Genomic DNA, 20,547 nt, shown 5'->3' with positions numbered 1-20,547 from the left:
CGCAGCGAACCATGGTGCTCCACTGCTGCTGCGCAAACACACACACACACAGGGCGGAACGATGATATCATGACCTGGCTTTGCACAAGCTATTTAGGGGGTTTAATTATTATTATTATTATTTTTCTTTCCCGTTCCTCTGCCTCCAAACAATGCCCAGCCCAGCAGGGCCACAGTTCACACCATTGTGTGGGGCTGCCCTGCCTCAGGAAGGTTGAGATCCTTATCACTCCAGACTGACCAAGCAAGTGAGCTCATGTCAGGCAAGGAATCAAGTGAGCACCTTGCTGGCAGCTTGGGACAGCACCCAGCCTTCAGGTGCTCTCCACACACCTACCCCCAACAGCTGCTTTTGGGGGAGGCCCTTGGGGCTGGTTTAGCTCCACCAGCCCCCCCACTCCACCAGCATCAAGCTCCCCCAAACCAGCCTTGTCCCACCCAGCCCCACCAACGACCAGAAACACACCAGGGTGGGGTGCAGGCCCCGTCCCGAAACTGTGCTGGGGCCACCTTCTTCTGCCTATCCCCACTCCCACCCAGGCACAGTGTTGGTGATGGCATCAGTGCCTCTCCTGTGTTTACCCAGGAACGGGTCTAACCTGCCCGCAGCCGTTTGCTTTCCTCCTTGACCCAGCCCAGCCCTAAAACGGTCTGTGGCTGGGGGTGGACAGAGGGAAAGGGGGGAGCTGCACCCAGACACAGCCTGGCACTGCTGAGCATGTCCTGGTGCCACAGGGAAGGTTGGAAGGAGCCCTGTCCATCAGGCTATGCAGCACAGCACGGCACGGCTCCAGCTCCCCAGGCGCAGCAGACGACAGGGCTCATCCTGGGCACTGAGGCTTTTTGGGGTGATCCTCAGTTTTGCCCCTCTGTGAGAGAAGGCATCATCTTTTCTAGGCCCCATGCTGGCGTGGAAAGAGCCTGGAGCTGTCAGCGGCTTCCCATGGTGCCACGCTCGGCCCCTTTATTTGCAGAGAAAGCCAGCCAGCAAGCTCCCTGTGCTGATGGTACAGTGGGGGCACCACACGTGCTGAGCCCCAACCCGCCCCAGTGACCATGCCCCCACACCTGCCACAGCATTCAGCAAGAGTAGGAGAGGGCCAATGTTCCCACCACACCGCCTGTTTTGGAGGTGGCCACCAAGGGTGGTGGGGGCCTGCCCAGGAGCTGACCCTGGCATCCCATCCACTGTGGCTGGGGGGACCCAGCTGGTGCTGCTGCAAGCCATCCACCAGGGCAGGAGGCCCCTCAAGGCTGGGGCTACCAGCAGCATGGGGAGCTGGTCCTCGCCCATGGCCACCCCACATCCATTACCCTGACCTCTCTAAGTGGCCGATGCTTGCCGGGGCATACGGTTCTTCCCACTGTGGGGTTTGGTCATCTGTCCCTTCTTGCCCACATCCACGCTGGCCAGGGCATGCTTGGCCTGGGCCAGCTTGCTCTTGCGGTGGTGGGGGCGGCTGCTGCACCAGAGGCGAGCGCAGTACTCCTCCACCTGCTGCAGGTTTTGGGAGTTGATGAGGTGCATGATGTCCTTGAACCAGGTTTTGGGAGCCTGTGGCACCAGCCGGGGCTCAGGGCAAGGCATGCGCTGGGGCTTATCACCCCGCTCCCGGTGGAAGGTGTGTGCCAGCTGCTCACTGGCAATCACCTCCAAGGCCATCTTGGCCACCATCTGGGTGAAGCCGTGCTCCAGTGTTTTGCAGTAGTAGACACCAGCATCGTGGCGGTGCAGCTTGCGGAAAAGCAGCCCTTGCTCCGTCTGCAGGATCCGTTCATCCGTCTTCACCTGTTGGCCACCATGAGGTTGGGGGGAGACTGGGTTGGGCCCCACGTCCCTCTCATGTCCTTGCAACGGGAGCAAGGCAGGTGCAGGGGGAGCCTCACCTCATCCCGCTGCTCATCGGGAGGCCTCTGGACAAACCACTGCACGCTGGCCTGCGGGGACCGGGGCACACACTCCAGGAAGGTGCTGTTGTCTTCCGCCCCATAAAGCACCTTCTCCTCAACGCTCTCATAATCATCCACTGGGGTGAAGACAGACACAGGCTCACGGAGAGGGCAGAGTCAGGCTTCCATGTGCCCAGATGTTAGCCCCCCGGGCCACCGTGTGGCTTCAGTCCCCTTCTCACCCTCACTCTGGGGACAGACCCCAGCCCCAGCAGCACCCACCTTCTCTTGGGGCACCCCTTGGTCTATGGGACAGGGAGGTGAGCATGACCCAGCCCAGCTGGGATGGCTGCAAGCCCCTCTGCGTGCTGAGGGCTGCAGATGCTGGGACATCTCAGGGCACTGAATGAGTCCCTCAGCCCTGTGAGTCCCGCCAGTCTCTCACCAGTCAGGTTCTGGTCCAGACACTGGTGCACAGGGTTGCCATGGCGGATGTCCTGGCGGCGATAGCGGCGCTTGCCAGAGGGCTGGTAGCGGGTGCAGGCAGTGCCGTCCCAGGCACAGTAGGGATCCCTGGCCAGGCAGCATTCGGCACAAGCCGTGCCATAGCTTTCACACCGGTGCAGCCGTACCTGGGCCACCCCCAGGCTAGAGCCCACGTAGAGCATTTGCTGGGGGAATGGCACCAAGATGGTGATGCTGGCAGCCCCTGCAGGCACAGTGCCCAGCATCCCCAGCTGTGACCCACCCCGGGGCAAGCACCATGTGGGCTTTGACATTTGGTGACAACAGCTCAGGCCCACCTAGTCACATGCCCTGTCCCCAGACCCGTGGCCATGCCGTGTCTGTACTCACACGCTTGATGGAGATCTCCATCTGGGTGATGGGCACAGGCACCTGCAGGGGAGGAAAGTGGACATGAAGCTGGCAAAAATCTTGCCATGGAGAGCCCAGATCATTTAGAGCTGCCAGGGTTTTTCAGAGGCACAGGGATGTTTTTGGGGAGGGTGACAACACCCCAAGCTGCCCTCTGCCCTCGCAGCCCTGAGACGTCCCACTGCTCAACGGTGCGATGACAGCCCTGATCTTCCACCCTCACATGTGTCCCCAACCTGAGCCCACCCCACTGCCCCCCTCCCTTGCAAGCAGGGCAGCAAATGGCACCTTAAAAACCTGCAGCTCCTCCAGGACAACATCCTCAGTTGTGGCCAAGCTTGTCTTCTGCAAGACCACAACTTTCAGCACCGAGCCAGCATCTGCAGGGAGGAGGATGATGGAGGTGTGAGCACCCTGCCATTGCACACCCCAGCAGCATGCCCACCGGTAGCCCCAGCACCGGGACTTCTTCCTGTACACTGCTCGTGCTGCTCACCTGTCCCGAGGAAGAGGACATCGTGCTGCCCATCCTCGGCCTCCACCCGGTCCACCACGAGCTGGCGCAGGTGGTGGGGCAGGTCAGTCTTCACCAGGAGGGGCTGGCGGTGCCGGGGGTACACAGGCTTGTACATGAGGGGGTGAGCACGAGCGAAGTGCAGCACCTCGTCAGGGAAGTCCTTGGTGGTGCCGTACTGCCGCCGGGGCTGGTTGGTGGTCTTGCTGGGACACTGCAGGGATGAGAGGGGACCAGCTCAGCCTGGTACCCTAGCACCCATCCCTCCTTCCCCCTCTGTCGCCCTGCAGAGCTGGTTTGGTTCCCTCCCCACCTTCCAATTTGGGATCCATCTTCTCCACCCCTTTGCCAGACTTTGGTTCCCAGCTGTCCCAGGGGGGACCCCATAGGGACACCATCCCAGCAGGTGAGAAAATGGGGAATTGGCCCCACCTCCCCACCCCCAAAAGGTCAATAGGAGGCATGGAGGGGACCCAGATCTCCAGGGAGTCGCTCACCACGCCCGGCCGTGGGTAGGGCACCCTGCCCTCGTAAGCGTCCCACTGGTGGTGGGGACTCTCCCGGTGGGCGAAGGGCCCGTTGAAGACCTCCCGGATGTCGGCCATGTGGTACACACAGACAGCGGAACCCTGGAAGACATGGCTGAAAGGGGATGGTGAATGGAGTGAGCAGAGCCATGTTCAGCACTGGTGGCATCGAGGGGCGTGGGAGCACCAACATCTCCATATGGACCAGGGAAGAGCTGGCAGAGGTTGGGGAGTAGCCAGCAGTCACGTGGTGATGGTGACAGGGCAGGTTATGGGCAGCTGCAGCTGGATGTTCCCAGGGGCTGGAGCTGGACCACCCACCTGATGGTGCTGAAGAGGGCATAGATCTCCGGGCTCTTCCCATCCTTTGTCCTCAGCAAGAAGACATCCTCTGGGGAAGAAACCATGGGGTTTCTCAAAGCCACTGAGTAAAAGTCCACCCCTGGTGAGGTCCCCAGCTCCATGCACACCTTACCCAGCTCATCAAAGTGTGTGTCGATGCCACCGGGGCCAGGGACAGAGCACACCAGCCGGGCTTTGTTGAAGGTACTCCACTTGTTGACCAGCACCCTCTGGCCACCAGCATCATTCTGCAGGGATAGGGAGCATCAGGGCCACCGCTGTGACTTTGCACATGCCTGTGCCCAGTGGTCCCCACCAGCATCTTACCACGCAGACCCGTGCCACCCGGCTGACGATGGCATGCTCTTTGCTGCCTGCCTCCACCACCTTTTCCGTGAAGAAGAAATAGGCTTTGTCGTTGTCCCCGTCATTGTTGTCTGGGATCAAGTGGGCTGCCACAAATTTGGGGTCTACAAGCAAGAGCCAGCCATGTCACATGGGGCAAGAGGGCACAGCCACCGCCTCTGGACCCCCACACCATGTTGGGTCTGGATGCTAGCCAGGAGGACCCCCAGACACTGCTGCCCCAGTGCCTTTCCCTACTCATACCTGGCATGGGGGATGCCACACTGTAGCCAGCAGATGCCGTGGCCACCACAAGGCCCCAGCGTTAGCCCAGCCAGGGTGGACGGACAGGCAAAGGGGAGCCATTACCATTGAGTAAGCGCTGGTCCACCTCAGTGCGCAAGGCAGAGCGGGTCCCAGTGCTGCGGAAGATGCCAGGATCACGGCCCAGGAAGTCTGCGGTGAGGCCAGCATACAGCTCCCCACCTGGCAAACACACGCCACCACGGGGCTGAGAGCCAGTCCTGGCTGGCACAGGGACCATTTCTGGTCCCAGCACCCCAAAGGCTCTCAGTTCCTGAGGAAGACAACCCACCGATGACAGTGCTGGCAAAAGTGCGGCTGGGCTCATGCGGGCACCTGCCCCGGCCGGCCTCCACACTGGCAGGGTCCAGGCTGAAGGTGTGCTGGGTGAGGGGGAGCAGACAAGGAGCAGGTGGGTGAGCCCCTAGCCATGCCCCAGGCAGTGGGGCCATGCCTGGGCATGCAGGGGCTGGCACTGGTCCCTGCCCAGCTCGCAGGCACCTCACTGCAGGCATCCATAGCCCCAGTGCTCCCAAAGGGACTGTCTGTAATCAGGATCCATGCTTTCTGAGGCAAGTCTGATGCTATGAGGATGTACACCAACTGGAGAGACCTGCCAGCCCCACCACTCTCTCATCAGCCTGGCCAGAGGCATTGTGGTATGGGCAGGGCTCCCACTGCCTGCATGGCACCAGGCTGTGTAGAGGGAACAGAAGGCCCTGCCTTTCCCTGCTAGCCAACCTGATTTATGAGCAGCAGGCTGGGAAAGGAAGAAATGCCACCCATGCCGCAACCCCTGACAGGACACCAGCCCCAGGGGACATGTCTGGAAAGGTGATGCCAGGCCAGAAAGGTGGGGTGGCTGGGGAGGGGGTAGCACATGGGCCAAAGGGGCAACAGGGAGCTGGTTCCTGTCCCCTTCCCAGTGTTCATCATGGGGCAAACGCTGCATCCAACATCTCCACACAGTCCTGAAGCCCCCTAGGAAGGAGGCAGAAGATGGAGATCTACCTCCCAGGGGCATCCTGCTGGGGATGCTCAGGATGGGCACGGTACTGCCCTACCTCTCCACGGTGCCCCACGTAGACAAAGGCACAGATGGGGTGGAAGGCACCTGTCCCGCAGACCAGCAAGTGCGTCCGGTTGTAGGGGTGCAGCACGCGGACATAGTTGGCACAGTCAGTCTGGGGGAACAACAGAGGAGGGGAAGGCTTGTGGGGGGCTCGGTACTTCACCTACCACCAGCTCCCTGCCTCTGCCTGGGGCCCCATGACAATGAGCAAGCCCCAGCCCTGGCTCCCTGGGCTGCACCCAGGCTCTCTGCCTTCACCCCAGTGCCAGGGGTGGAAGATGGCAGCTTGCACCCACTGGCGGGGCTTACAAGGGCTTGATCTGGGTGAACTCCAGCCCATTGCAAAAGGACAAGGCTTTTTACTGGTCCTCCTGCCCCTGAGAACATCCCCAGCAGAACCACACACGATCCAGCCAGAACCTGGCCATGTCCTGGCCATGTACACTCACCCATCACACATCCCACACTGGCCAGGAGAGCAAGGTCACCCACCCAGCAAGCTCCCACCAGCAGCTCCCGCACCCAGCCCCTAGGGACCCTCCTCTTCCTGGTACCCAGGACACAACCAGATGCAGGCACATCCTTCCCTGTTGTGTTCCTGCTTGCTCCAGGGAAGAAACAAAAGGAGGAAATGTGGGAGACGGAGACGGATACCCACAGGCATCCTTGGCTGCCTCCAGGACAGCCTTGATCGCTACAGTCTGGGATTGTCCCCTTCCACCAGGGACCAGTAATGATGACACCCCTGGGGCCAGAGACCTGCCACCTCTGACTCTGCATGGTCTCTCCTGGCAGTTCCTGCTAGAAAAAGGCTCCAATCCTTCTCCTGCTCAGGCATCACCACCATTAGCTCAGCAGGCCCCCCTGGCCACCATCAGCCCTGCCTGCTCCCCATTGTCCCCCCCTGGCGGGACACAAGGCCCCTTGTCTGCTGGGAACATTGCCCCTGAGCTGCCCCAGGGGTTCCCAGCCTCCCCACTGTTTATTTTCCCTTTGCAAAGAGTCTCTAAAATAGCAAGTTAAAAAAAATATATATGTTCAAGAAAAATAAAAAATTGAGCCTGACCAGCTTGGATCTGTCGGTGAGAACTTGTAAAATAAACACACAGAGCGGGACATGGACTCTGGGGAGTAATTAGTCTGGGCCAGGGGAGCCTCAGGGACTTTCTCCCCGCCATAGTCTTGTTTCATATTGGGACGGAGGGGATGCAAAGAGGGATAAGGTTTGGGGAGCAAGCTACACATTTCCCACTATCAGGGAGAGCCAGGATGGGCCAGACCACGTCACTGGGCTCAGAGCACAGCACAGGGCTTTCAGCTCCCCTATGCTCAGGTCTCTGAGCCTGGCTATGGCTGCCCACTCGGTGCAGCTGCGTGTGGGGCACAGTGGCCACTGCTCTGCAGCCACTGCACTGAGCAGAACCCCAGAGATGAGTTTTCCAGAGCTCAGTGCAAGTGTCTCACACAGCCAGATTTGGTCACCAACTCCCTGCCTTAGTTTCCCTCACGCACCAGGATGGTCCCTTGCTCTGCCCCAGCATTAACTGCCTGTGAGGCCTCCGGGCCATCCCCAGCAGGATGACATGGCACTGGTGCAGGGGGAGCCAGCTGGCACTGGGGCACAAGGGGATTCCCCCAGCTCAGGACAGAGTATGCATGGCGCAAGACTCACCCCTGGGTCCTTCCCCTTCCGAAAACACTCTTCTGTCTGTCCAGGGAGGGGTGGCCAGTAGATCTGAAACACAAAGGACCTGTTAGAGCAGGGAGGAGGGACCGCAGGGACCCAGCCTTGCACATACATGTTCCCAGGCTGCTGGTAGCATGGTGATGGAAAGAGGGACTGAGAGAGGGACAAACAGCTCCCTAGAGCCCACCCAGCGACCCAGGGCAGGACCCTTCCTCCTGGGAACATGCACCCCAGTGGTCACAGCCCGCAGCCAGGCTGGATTTTGGTGGTCATGCTGGGGTTGGCCAGAGCTGGCCTGGAATGGGATGGACTCGCGGGCAGTGTGCAGAAAGGGTGCTGCGGGACAGCAGGGAGAGATGGAGCCCGAGTCCTCCACAGCCTTCAGCATCTCCCAGACCAAGGGCAGCTTGGGTACACAAGCCCTTGACCCCATCGCAGTGACTCAGCATGCTGAGGGGCACTTCATTTCCTTCTCCACTTTCTTTAGCTAGAAAAGGCCCAGAGCCATGTTTAAAAAACAAGTCAAAACTGGAGAGGGTAAAGGAGGAGAGGAACCACCATTCAGCATCATCACTCTGACCCATCACCTCTCCCACCAAGGCCAGCCATGGTCTGGGGGCTTTGCCAGCTGAGCCCTGGCACAGCTCGTTGCAGTGATGGATGCTTTTAGCTCGTTGTCTCTGCAGGCATTCAGATGTATATTTAGCCTGTGAGGGGGATGCCTGAATAGGGATGGGGACCACTCACTCTGCTGACAGAAGCTTTTTAGGAGAGCAGGGTCCAAGACACCGCTCAGCACCCAGGACTCATGGGTGGGCTGTGCCACCAGCTGCCAACCACAACTAATTGCCATGCAGTCACCATGGCCAGCCCTCTCTTGCCAGGCAGCACAAGTTTTCAGATGCATTTCAGGGCACTTAGGATGGGGAAATCCCAGGGCAGATCTTGCTTCAGGGTGGCTTTGCCTGGCTCAGCCAAGCACCATCTGCTCTGAGGGGCGAGGGGTGTACAGTGGGGCCAGAGTAGGGACAAAGACCCCAGGGCACTCAGCTGGACCTGGCTCACCTCCTTGGCGTCTGCACTGGCCCTGTCCAGGAGCAGGGAGTAGAGCACATCCTTTCCCCCAATGAAGAGCCGGTCACGGTACTCATCCAAGTAGAGGGAGCGGAAGCCCAGAGAGCCTCGGTGGCCAAAGAAGAGGACAGAACGGTTGGTGCCCAAAAGCTCTGCCGGTGAGGGGGGGAAGTGTCAGGAGGAGCCATCCCAACCCCAAAGATCTGCAGGGTGTTGTAAGGGCCACTTGCCCCAAATGTCCCCTCCCAGTCACACACACAAGCACTTGTCGCGGGAGCCTGGGGGACATCCTGCTCCCTAGCAGCCCCTGCCATGTCTCTCCATGTGCTGTGCATGCAGGGGTCCCCCAGACAGCAGCCCACAGCCCACCCCGCCAGAACAGCGCAGCCTCACAGCCCCAAGCTGTCACCCAACATAAGGACAGGAGGGAAAAGCAATGGATAATGTCCCACAGCTAAGTGCCCTCTCACACCCCTGGGAGTTTGCCCAGCTGGGGCCCAGTCATCAGAGGATCATGACAAGGGAAAACAGAGAGCAGTGTCATCCAGGCTCCCAGCCTCCAAACACCCTTCACACCTGCTTGGGAAATGTGAAAGGTTGCTTGGACCCCCACCCTGCTAGTGGCACCAAGGGGTCCTAGCTTTTTCAGGGGGCTACTGGAGGGCTGCGATGAGTGCAAAGGTGGAAGGGTCCCTATAAGCTGCTGCTTCTGAGTATTGCAGAGCTGTCCCAGGGTCAGCAGAAGAGCTGCTCCCACTCACTGTGGGCAGTAGCATCCCTCTTCATCCCTTGCCTGAGGCACAAGCATACCAGCCTCACCCTGCCGGGTGTGCTGCTCCCCCTCCCAGCCGAGTGCAAAGCCACAGAGCCAGCAGATGGCAGGGTCCTGAGCAAGTTTGCCCCCAGCAAGCTTCAGCTGAACCACCCCCGGGTTCCTACTGCAGCCTTGCCACAGTGAGTTGGGGTGCACAAGAGCCTGGTGAAGCCCATGCCTGACATCAGCCCCAGGCTGGGCTCACGCGGAGCCCAGGAGGGTGGTGAGAGTGGACACAGTGTGGGGAGAAAGTGGGTCCCGTGCCATCTGGGTGGCAGCCAGGGACACATGAGCAGGCACCCAGCCAGTGCCATGGGGAAACCGGCACACAAAGGCCACTGCCACTGCCATCAGACTTCTCTGTCAGGTAGGCTTCCTCCCCACCGTGGTACAGGGACAGCACTCAGGGAACGGCACTGGCACAGGGATGCTGCATGCCTGGGACGGACATGATGTCCCAGCACCCCGAGAGCCCAAAACAACAAGGTCAGATTGTCAAGGCTCCCAAAGCAGGTCCAAGCCCAAATCCTGCAGGATTTCAAGGGGACCCTCGTGGTGATGCCACCACAAGGACAGTGGCATGACTGGCTCCTGGTGGGAAATGACTTGCAGGGTCAGCGAGCCGAAAACTGCGGCATAGTGCTGCTGACACAGATGCCACAGAGGGAGAGGGCAAGAGGGAGCGGCTCAGCTTCACCAGGCTCTGAAACCGCTGTCCCAGCAACCACCCTGACCCCGGGCCAGGCCACTGCAACTGGTGGCAGACGAGGAGGAAAACAAAGTGCCATTGATAAGCACAGCCATGTCCCCAGACACCCTCCACCAAGGAAGGCTGCCAGCTGCCACTGCTGACCCCAGGGGAATCCCCAGCCTGAGCATCTCCCACGCATGTCCCCATGCGAGGAGAGGTGGTACTGGAACAAGCCCAGCTGCCAGCAGCGCAGGACAGCGGGGTACCAAGCCCTGCACTTGCTAGGGGGATGTTTGTCACCTCCAGCAAGGAGGTGGAGCAGCACAATGCCCCCATCCTGGTGGGAAATGCCTCTTCTGGGACCTGAAAGGAAGACAGGGTCCATCCCCAGGGGGAACAGCCACACACAGCTCCACCAATCACACACAGCTTCCACCCCCACCAAGTCGCTCAAGGGCAGTCCCAGAGCCCTAACTGGTGATGCTGGTGGCATGGAGGGATATAGCCCCAGCAGCTCTATCCTTACCAGGAAGACCCCTGTGCCTGCAAGCAGAGCTGGAAGAGGGCATGGGGGGTCCCTCCAGCCCCATCTCCACAGGGGGTACCCTCCTCCCTGTGCCCTCCCAGCATCTCAGGTCCTCCCTTATCGCCAGGCCCAGCCCGGGAAAATGCTGTCGTCTCCTCCTATTCTTGCCCTGCAGTAATATTTTCCCAGCTCAGAATAACATTGGCAAAGTCATCGGGCTCCTTTCATTGTTTCAGGTGAGGCTTCCATCTCTCCCTCAGCCCTGACAAATTCCTCCTGTGCCTCAGATTACACCGGCGTGGGGTGCCTTCCCCTTCCCTGGCTCCATCTCCCCAGGGAGCAGCATTCTGCCATGCTCCATCCATTCCCAGCACCCCTTTACCCCCAGGGTGGGTGTCCTATAGAAGTCACTGCCCAAGCACTGCTGCAGAAGCACAGGGGTCCCTTGAGGGAGATAGTGGAGAGCTTGGAGGGCACCAGGCTGTGCTGAGATGCTCCTGGTGCACGCAGCAGCAAAATGCTCTTTCCCCTCTTACGCTAGCCACTGCTGGAAGTCAAAGTGGAAGGAAAAGAGCAGCTGGAAGCAAGAGGGAAAGCTGGGGACGCAACCACCCCTGCACTCACAGCATGATGCCTTCCCCTATGGCCCCCCCCAAATGTCATCCCACAGCCAGAGCCACCAGCCACGCAAAGCCCAAGCCGACAAGCTAAGCACAAGCAGCTTCAGTTCAACCCAGTTTTCATTTCAGAGGCTTCTAATGGTTTTAATTGAAATTTTCATTTTCTTTTTCTTCCCCACAGGGAGAAGGCGGTGGCAGAATTTATTTCATGGGAAATTTCAGTTTCTGTTTCCAATTTGGAAGAGGAACAGAATAATCAGCTTAAGAAGAAAAAAAAAGCTTCAAAAGGTTGCTCGCTCCCTGCGGGAGGCCAAGGAGCCCGCCCAGCCCTGGGGAGACCCTCACACCTGGGTAACAGCATGGCATGGCCAGACTTTGGGCTGGAGTAGATCAGATGCCAAGCCAGACCTAAGCCCCACAACCAAGCTCTGCCAGGAACCCGAACCTCCTAGCCCTGCTGCCAAGCCCAACCTGAGGACACCGGTCCCACCAGGGGGCAGAGCTGGGAGCCATCCTGGGTGCCGGCTGCCTCCCAGGGTAACCAGGGCCACTGCGTGCCTCTGTTTCCCCCTTTCAACGGGGAGAGAGCCCCTGGGGCCTCCTGCTCTGCCCCAGGACAGAGCCAGGGACACAGCCAGCCTGTGCCCCAGCGCTGGGGGACCCCCAGCCCAGGCAGCACAAGGGCAGACGGCAGCTTTCGCCCAGCACAGGGACATGCCCTGCAGCTCCCAGGGCTCTCTGACAGCTGGGCTGGCCAGGACTTTCCCATTTTTGGGAAGTGGGAAGACGTTCATTATGTAATTTATTTTAGTTTAGTTTTTTTAGAGCAGGTTCATTGCTTTTAGGCAATAAGGAGGAGATTTGGGGCGACCTGGACTCCTCTGTCAAGCTTGGCTGGAAGCAGCCCGTGGATTAAGCCGGCAGAGCAGGGGACGCAGTGAGCCAGAGCAGGATCACAGTGAGAGTTTTAATTAAAACCAAGCATTCCCAGTGCAACACCCCGAGGGCCCCCCTGGCACCCCAGCACCTGCACCCCAGTGTGGCGGGGCTCAGAGTGCGCCCGGGTGGCGCAGCACGCAGGGTACCTGCCGGGTAGCTGGGGGACAGCCTGGCTCCCACGCAGCAGCAGGCAGGATGCTGAGCACCCACGGGGATGCCCACGCCAGGGGAACACCCACGCACCCACCCAACCCACATGCCAGAGCACGCCGGTGCCAGGACAGCGCCGCGCCTCAGTTTTCCCCCCACCCCACGTAGGAAACGATCCCCCACGGGAAGCGGCGGGGCTGGCGCGGAGCCCCATCACCCGGCTCCCCCCCTTCCTCCTCCTCGGGAGCCCCCCACGTCCCGCGTAGGAAACGGGAGAGTGCCGAGCAGCCACCCACCGAAACCCCAGCGTAAACCCAGCCTCTAGGGCAAGGTGTCCCCCCCCGCCAATAAAACCCCCACAAACCCGCACTTTGGGCGCAGCGCCCACAGCTGAGGCTCCCCAAGCCCCTACCCGACCCCCATGGGCATCCCTGTGTGGGCAGGCGCCCCCCTCACGCCCCACGCTCCCCCGCAGCAGGTGCCCCCGGCCCGGCTCACCGCGGTAGGGCAGGCGGAGCCGGGGCAGGCTGTGCCCCGCCGCCAGCAGCGCAGCCCCCAGCCAGCACACCGACACCGCCGCCCACATCCCGCTGCCGCTCCCGGGGCTGCCGGTGGCACCGAGCTTTTATGGGGCAGCCATCTGACCGCCCCCGGCCCGCCCCGACCCGCCCCCGCCCGGCCCCACCACCCCCCTCCTTCCCCCGGGGCGGCGGGGATGCGCAGGGCGGGTGATCGTCCGGAGGGTCGGCCCCATCTCCCTGGGGGGGGCACCGAGAGCTCCGCACACCGCTATATCGTCGCCTGCCACCAGCGTTTTAGGCTTTATTGCTACACGCCCCCCAAAGCCCACCCACAGCCCCCGAGCCCAGCCAGCCCCTCTGGCTCGTCCCTGGGGATGGGGAGCAAGGGAAGGGAAGCTGGGGTCCCTCCTGGAGGGGCCTGTCCCCTGAGAAGGACGCTCAGCGTGGGGTGATCTCCAAGCACCAGCAAGCATGCGGCTCTTGGGTCCCACCTCTGCAGCCAGGCAAGCTGGGGATGCCAGGCTTGGGGGGGAGAGGGCTGAGCGGGGTTGAGGAGGGCATGGGGTGCTTGCTGCGCCCAGCCTTGGTGCACTCAGAGGACAGGGGACAGGGCAGCAGGGATGCACAGCTGTCTGCCTGCAGAGGTGCCTGCTCACCTGCACCCTGAAGGTACTCTGGCCAGCAAACAGAACCCCACAGTACTCCACGGCACCCACACTACTCCTGCACCATCCTCTCTCCCAAGGCTGCAGGGTTAGGGGACATGGCCACATGAGACATCAGAGAATCCACACAAGCGCCCCTGGTGAGCCTTGGCTCACGGGCAGGTGTCCCCCTCTCCCAAAAGCCTTGGACTTTCCCCCTACCCTGGATGGAGAGGAAGAAGCTGAATAGCTGGTGGCTTCTCCTGCAGCACTGCATTGCCACCAGCCTCATCCCTTCTCCTAGCCTGGCACAGGGGCAGCTTCAGTTGAAAAGCAGGGCAGGAGGATGGGGGGGTTCCAGCTCACCCTCAATCTTTTCTAATGGCGCAGCTCCATGACCCCCCCCGGACCTGGGACAAAACCACTTCAATTCCACTCAGCGAGCCCTTTGCTGGCCCATCGCCCTAGTTTCCCCAGGGAAGACCACAGGGGTGGGTGGCACAGCATGACTCTGGGACAGATCCAGCACCCCTGGGTGCTGGAGGGCAGCACAGAATTGGTAAGAGCAAGGAGGAGATGCAGCCCACAGGCATGCTTACTGCCTGCTCAGACCCGCATGCTGCCTGCCCGGACCCAAGGGTTTGGGGGAGTGGCACCATGGCAGGAGCTAATGGGAGGGAGGGAGTAGGATAAACCCCAGCACCACTGGCTGCTCCTGCTCCCCCTGGCACCCTGAGGCTGATCTGGAGTGGAAGCTTCCAAACAGCGGCCCCACAGCCTGACCAGGCAGGATCCTGCCTGTAGCATCGTCCCACAACCCGACAAAACCAGGGGAGCGCTCCAGCAGACAGCCCCATGCTGAGGAAATCTGCGGTGCCTTGGCCCCATGAGACCCAACGGACAGCACCACGGACAGACAGACAGAATCCCCACTCCTGTCTGTGCTTACCAAGGAGATTTATTGACCTGCATGGGGAGGATGGGGGCGCTGGCCCCAGCTCCCCCAGCAAGTGGGCAGGGAGGCAGGACGAGGCATAGGCAGGCAGAGCAGGGCACCAGACAGCCCCTTACCCCCCAGCCAGTGCAGCCAGAGATGGCACAGGGACAGGGGAGGCATAGCCAACAGCAGGAAAGGCAGGAGGCACCCAGGCATGGGGCTCTGGTGGCAGCCAGGCAAGGGGGACACAACCCTTTGGTGGGCACAGGGCTGATTGCTGGGGCCCAGATTTCAAGGGCACAGGCAGGACACTTGGCACAGGCATCGCCACTCGGCCAGCCCTGAGCACAGCCAACATGGCATGATGGCAGCTGGGTCCCTGGCATGCTGGCAGGCATTGGCTGTGCCCACCCCCTGCCCCTTTTTTAAAGCCTTGTGTCCCACTACTTGGCACCCCCCTGACCTGCCCCTCACCAGGGCGCTCAGCCCTCACCAGGCAGCGAGGCCACTGATGCCAGGGCAGGCAGGAGGCGGGTGTAGATGTCGATTCCCTGCAGGAAGACTTGCTCATTGAGGAACTCATTGTGGTCGTGGAGCAGCACCGGGGTGCGGTTCATGGGTGAGAAGCCAATAGCAGGGTGTCCTGCCTGGGGATGGAGGGTACTGGGTGAGGCCAGGGCTGGGACAGGCAACATGTGCCCCCTCCACCCAGGCATGGCTCCTTCTTGGGGCTCCAAGTCTCAGCCTAGGTAGGGGACCCATGGGTGGGCTTGTATCACACTCACCGCACGGATGTAGCGGCTGTCGGTGGCAGCGGGGAAGATCTCAAGCTTGAGCTGCAGCTTCCTGACAAGGAAGACCTTGCATCAGCACAGGCACAGAGGCAGCCAGGTCTCCTGTCCCCGTGTCGCCCCGTGGGTAAAGAGACCATGCCAGGAAGGTCCCTGAGTCCTGCAGGACACTCAATCCCATCCCTTTTGGGGAGGGCACAGGGAGATGACCTGACACGGCATGCAGAGTCTCCTCCCAACCACTGCCATGACCCCTGATACCCCCAGGGATCACCTGGCTCCAACCGGAGGATGTCCCTGTGTGCTTGCCAGGGTCCTGCCCTTCCTGGGGACATTACTCACATGTCCCTGCAGACCCCACTGAAGGCTTTCCACCACGGGTCTGACTCCTCGGTGGAGGTGATGTGTTGGTCCATGCATTTCTGATGGAGGGAGAGGGCAGGTGAGGGGCGGGGGGGTGGACACATGGCAGGGGAGGGACAGGCATGATGCACCTGGGTGGCTGAGATCCCTCACCTGGTGAAACTCATAGGTGACGCCATCCCCGGCAGCCTGGCACCACGCAGCCACCTGCTCCTCAAAGGCCTGAGGCAGAGACCAGTGGAGAAGTGTGAGCAGGGTACCACCCTACCTGCTCCCCTCCCAGGTGGGGCCAGTGTGACACCCACCTTCAGGTCCATGGTGGGTGGAATGCGGATGTCAAAGCTGGCCGCCATCTCAGAGGGCACCACATTGAAGGAGACACCCCCCTCCAGCATGGTCAGGTTGAGCGAGGTGACATCCCCTAGGGTCAGGCTTGAGTCGGACTTGAGCCTCGGGGGATGCATGGGAGCGTCACCCTCTGCCACCAGGGGAGGAGGGGAAGCACTCTCCCACCCCACCGTCACCCCTAAATGGGGAAACTGATGCACGGGGCAGCAGCACTGGATCAGACCCTGGCTTGGGATCCCAAGGACCCCCTCCATGGACCAAACTGAAGCTACCACCATACTGCTGTCCGTCTCCTACCTCTGCTTCTCGCTCTCCCTGAAGGCCAGGAAGGAGCTGATGACTTTGTGCTGGGGATGGAAGGATGGGGGGTGAGGACCAGCCCTGCGGGCAGGCGCTTGGCAGCCCCAGGGCAGGCAGGAGGTGTGTGCAGGGTGTACACCCTCTCTTACCATCTTCTCAGCTGCCGTGTTGCTGATGAAGCGGGACCCGTGCCCAGGGCTACCCATGCACTTCACCTTTATCCCTGCAGCAGCAGGGGGAGAGGAACGCATTGAGCAGAAAGCCCAGGGTGGCAGCGTTGCCCCAGCGCTCAGCAGAGCCAGGGATGGGGTGATGGGCATGCAGCTACTCACACCATGGGCTCTTCTCACCATAAAAGACGCTGAAGGTGTCGGATGGGCTCGCCAGGCCTGTGGTGGGCACAGACTGGGGGTCAGCAGAGCACAGGCATGCCACAATTTGTCCCCCTCTGTTGTGCCCTGGCAGCATTTCCCCTCCAGGCCAGCACCGTGTGGGTCACTGGCTGGGGGAAGGAGCCCCCAAGGGGGTCGCCAGAAGCAGTGCTGGGTGCCGGTGCCCAGGGGGTGATGCCAACAGGCAGAGGGGTGTGTGCCAAGAGGAGACACGTCCCTGTGCCAGCCCTTGTCCACTCACCCTCATCCAGGGCGAAGCCCACATTGAGTGCTCTGAACTCGGGGCGCTGTACGAACATCTCCATACCTTTGTGTCCACCCATCTCCTCGTCTGCAGGGGAGAGTCTGGCATGGAGGAAGGAACTGGAGCATCCCCCAGCCCACCATCCCCCGGTCCTCCTTCCACACCAGCCTGGGTGTCACCAGTGCACAGATGTCCTTGGATCTGGAAACCCCTCCAGCCCCAATCTAGGGGAGCTCAAAATCCAGAGAGGCTGGCAGGGGGCTGCCTGGCTGCCACACCACAGGGAACTCCAGAGCATCACCCAGATGCCATCTTCTCCTGTCCCCCTGAGAGGGGACACCCTGGGGACTCACCAGGCACAAAGGTGAGGTGGATGGTGCGGGCAAAACACTTTCCCTCTGCCTTCAGCCTTCTGATGGCCTCGAGGTACCTGTGGGGAGAAGATGGTGCCTGGGTATCACAAGAGGAGAGGGGCTGGTGTGCCCTAAGCCACCCCAGAGGGGGTCAAGCAGTGGCACCTACAGCCCCAGGGACCCTGGGGATGGTGGCATTCTGTCCTGCATCACTCAGAGGCACCCTCATGAGGTGCCTGCTTCCCCCAGCCGGTGCAGACCCCTCCACTCACTGGATGGAGACACACTTCATATCCTGGGCACCCCGGGCATAGATGTTGCCTTGTGAATCCTTAACAGCCTCGAAGGGTGGGTAGGTCCAGTGTTCCTGCAGGGAACAGCAGCCATGACAGCAGAGAGGCATGGCAGTCACCAGCAGCACCAGCTCCCATTTGCCTGCCACCCTCAGTCCGCCCTGCCATGCCTGTCCCACCCCTTGCCCTGTCCCAGCACCTCAAAGACAGGCACGACATCGGTGTGGGAGTTGAGGAGGATGGAGCGCAGGAGGGGGTTCGTGCCCTGCCAGGTCAGGATCAGCACCACATGGCCCTGGCATACCTGTAGGGCAAGGGCAGGATGTTACCAGGGTCCAGGCTGGGGACAGAGGGGCTGGGACCAGCAGGCTGGAGCTGAAAAGCATCAGTCTGGGAAAAGTTTCTTGATGCTACCTGGCAGGTCACCCCTTTGTCCACTGGGAGAGGGCAGGCAGCAGGAGCAGGCATGCCTGCACCCCCAGAGTCAGACATAGCCTGGCTGCGGGCGCGAGACCTGGCTGCCATTCAGATGGAGGAGGGCAGATGAACCCAGTGTCTTTCCCCAGTGCCCATGAGTCCCCTGGGACAGCCGGTGCCCAGCAGGAGAGACATCCCCAGGCAACATGACCCTGCCAGGTCCCCGGCTAATCATAGCACAGGCAGCCGCAAAGGTCAGCAGGGACCGGCCCAATACAGGCTTAAGGAAGGGCTCAGGTCAGCAGAGGATTACAGGCATTGGGGATTCACTCCTGCCCAGCTCCAGGGTGGTGGGCAGGGGAACAGACCGGTCACTAAGGTCCTGGGCACAGATGGATGGATGGATGGATGGACTAACTCAGGCCTGCTGCTTGCCTCGCTCACCTCCACTTTCTGGCAGGCCAAGCCCAGGTCGGTGCCAATGCGCTCCAGAAACCGGACGGCCGCATCTGGGGAGGAGCAGGGATGGCTGGAGTTACATTGGGATCTCCCTCCCCTCCCACTGCAACCCCCAAGGGACCCCAAGGCTCTCCAGGGTTCCCAGGCCAAGGAAAGAAGTGACCAGAGAGGGCAGGTGATGGAGGTCCTGAGCAAGAGAAGTGGCTGCAAGTGGGGACAGGAGCAGTTCATCACCACCCCGTTGGGGTGAGGACTAGGGGAACATGAAAAAATCAATATTGAAGGGAGCGAGTTCAGGGGGGATGGTCCTCCATAGGTCCTCCTCACCAATAAAAAAATCTTAATGTACTTTAGTGGGAGGATGGAAAAGTTAACAGGAGATCTAAATAAGGTTATCAAAAGCATCCGTCCCAGGCCAGGGCAGCAAGGAAAAGGGAGGCCCTGGGGCATGGGGGTGGAGGAAGTAAATGGCCACTCTGGGTGTACTCGAGACTGTCCCTGCCCCAACCAAAGGCGCCAGCAGAGATAAGGCACAAAGGTGTCCACTTAACACCACAATCAAAACAGCCCCATCCAAGGACTCAGGCACCTGGGTTCAAAGACCAGAGCTACAAGGTAGAAGAGAAGAAGCCATATTGCCAGAGCTTCCTGTCCCATCCCCCACATCCTCACCATAGTCAGGCTTGGGGTGGACGGTGTCGATCCTCAGGTACTCCCGGAAAAGTGTAACCGAGGGGTGCTCCGAGGCCCCTGTGCTCTTCCCGGGCTTCCCAGGTGCCATGGCAAGGACAAGGGCTGTAAAGCTCTGGGGGAAGAATGGGAAGATGGTTAATCACCCACTGGCCCCTCCAAAGTCCGCCAGCAAGCTCGGTCGTCACAGAAACCAACGTGGGACGGGGCAAAGGTCTCCCTGGCGCAAGTCCTAGGACGCAGCCGTCATAGGAGAAGTCTTCCCCACTTGGGTACAGGGGCAGGTCGGAGGTACCCCCCACACCATCCTTTCATGGCAAAGTGCATGTTCCTGCCCCAAATGCAGTGCCAGGGCAAGCTATGATTCCCAGGCATGGGGCGAGGGGTGAGCTTTGGAATAGGGCTAGCTGGGGTGTAGGTGGCTAGTAGAGAGGAAAGCAAGGTGGAGAAGGGGATTATGGGAGGAAGAAGGATGTATGGGACAGGAGCATGCAGTGGTCAGGGTTAGCCAGTGGTCGGGTGTCCAGGTGGATGTCGGGGAATGCAGGCAGGGAAGGCAGGACGGTGGTGTAAGGAGGTGCATGTAAGGAAAGGGGGGCTGGCCAGGGGAAGCAGGAGGACACGGGATGCTTAGGGGCCCACGGGGGTGCAGCAGAAGGGGTGAAGGGGAACACTGGTGGGATATAGGACTAGGGGGTGCAGAAGGACTACAAAAGAGGTGCAGAGGGACCATAGTTAAGGGTGCAGGGGTGTGCAGGGGTACTGTGGCTAGGGGTGCAAAGGGGAACAAGGGGTACCACGGCTGGGGTTTAGGGAGGTGGCATAGCTGGGTGCAGAGGTACTGCAGTGGGGGTGCAGGGGCACCATGGTTAGGGTCGTGGGGAGTGTAGGGTACCATGGGGTAGGGGTGCAGGGGTACTGTGGTCAGGGGTGCAGAGGGAGGAAGAGAGGGTAGGATACCGTGGTTAGGGGTGCAGGGGGATGCAGGGGGCATGAGGGTGCTGCATGGGTTGCAGTGCAGCGGTCGCATTATTGGGGTGCATGTGTAGCACGAGCAGGAGGGCAGAGAGGTGCAGGATGCCGTGGTTGGGGGTGCAGCGTACCGAGGTTAGGGGTGCAGGAGTTACGGGGTAGGGGTGCAAGGATAACGTGGTTAGGGGTGCGAGGGGTGCAGGGTACCGTAGCGAGAGGCCCAGGCTTGCGGGGGGACGAAGACACCGAGGCAGCCCCCCTCGGGCTGCCAGGTGCTGCTGGCCCGATCCCGCTTCCCGGCCGCCGGCCCTACCTCTGCGCTGCTGTCGCCTGCGTCTGCACGCTCCGCCCCGGCCCCGATCCCGCCCGGGCCCCGGGTCCGGGCCCGCTCCGCCCCAGCCCCCGCTTCGCTCCGCCCTAGTCCCTGCTTCGCTCCGCCCCAGGCCCCGCCCC

At 61.0% G+C, this 20,547-nt stretch overlaps 2 protein-coding genes across 12 annotated transcripts; both read right to left on the bottom strand.

Annotated features, from left to right (window-relative positions):
* Positions 1–903: 903 nt before the first annotated feature.
* On the bottom strand, positions 904–12,984 carry SEMA3G (semaphorin 3G). Of its 4 annotated transcripts, none has more exons than XM_075096271.1 (16): positions 12,869–12,984; positions 8,613–8,782; positions 7,542–7,604; positions 5,862–5,981; positions 5,090–5,180; positions 4,864–4,980; positions 4,477–4,619; positions 4,283–4,397; positions 4,129–4,198; positions 3,778–3,922; positions 3,263–3,494; positions 3,055–3,146; positions 2,746–2,787; positions 2,336–2,561; positions 1,888–2,027; positions 904–1,789 (listed from the first exon to the last, which is right to left on the bottom strand). In XM_075096271.1, exons 1-16 carry the CDS (start codon positions 12,954–12,956, stop codon positions 1,325–1,327), a joined length of 2,319 nt encoding a protein of 772 aa, XP_074952372.1. In that variant the 5' UTR covers positions 12,957–12,984; the 3' UTR covers positions 904–1,324. The 4 variants fall into 4 exon arrangements, with proteins under 4 accessions (XP_074952372.1, XP_074952373.1, XP_074952374.1 ...); XM_075096272.1 differs by having other exon boundaries at positions 8,622–8,782; XM_075096273.1 differs by lacking the exon at positions 5,862–5,981.
* Positions 12,985–14,475: 1,491 nt separating this feature from the next.
* ACY1 (aminoacylase 1) lies at positions 14,476–20,502 on the bottom strand. Of its 8 annotated transcripts, none has more exons than XM_075096287.1 (15): positions 20,408–20,502; positions 19,105–19,237; positions 18,418–18,482; positions 17,756–17,860; positions 17,536–17,630; positions 17,264–17,340; positions 16,908–16,997; positions 16,607–16,663; positions 16,424–16,497; positions 16,272–16,321; positions 15,932–16,076; positions 15,780–15,848; positions 15,606–15,685; positions 15,258–15,318; positions 14,476–15,119 (listed from the first exon to the last, which is right to left on the bottom strand). In XM_075096287.1, exons 2-15 carry the CDS (start codon positions 19,211–19,213, stop codon positions 14,955–14,957), a joined length of 1,242 nt encoding a protein of 413 aa, XP_074952388.1. In that variant the 5' UTR covers positions 19,214–19,237; positions 20,408–20,502; the 3' UTR covers positions 14,476–14,954. The 8 variants fall into 8 exon arrangements, with proteins under 8 accessions (XP_074952388.1, XP_074952383.1, XP_074952381.1 ...); XM_075096282.1 differs by having other exon boundaries at positions 16,625–16,663; positions 20,408–20,481; XM_075096280.1 differs by having other exon boundaries at positions 20,302–20,446.
* Positions 20,503–20,547: the final 45 nt, after the last annotated feature.

This window comes from Phalacrocorax aristotelis, chromosome 6, assembly GCF_949628215.1.
Source record: "Phalacrocorax aristotelis chromosome 6, bGulAri2.1, whole genome shotgun sequence".
Taxonomy (NCBI): domain Eukaryota; kingdom Metazoa; phylum Chordata; class Aves; order Suliformes; family Phalacrocoracidae; genus Phalacrocorax; species Phalacrocorax aristotelis.
Note: the sequence above shows the minus strand (reverse complement) of the source record. Positions and strands in the feature narration are given on the sequence as shown.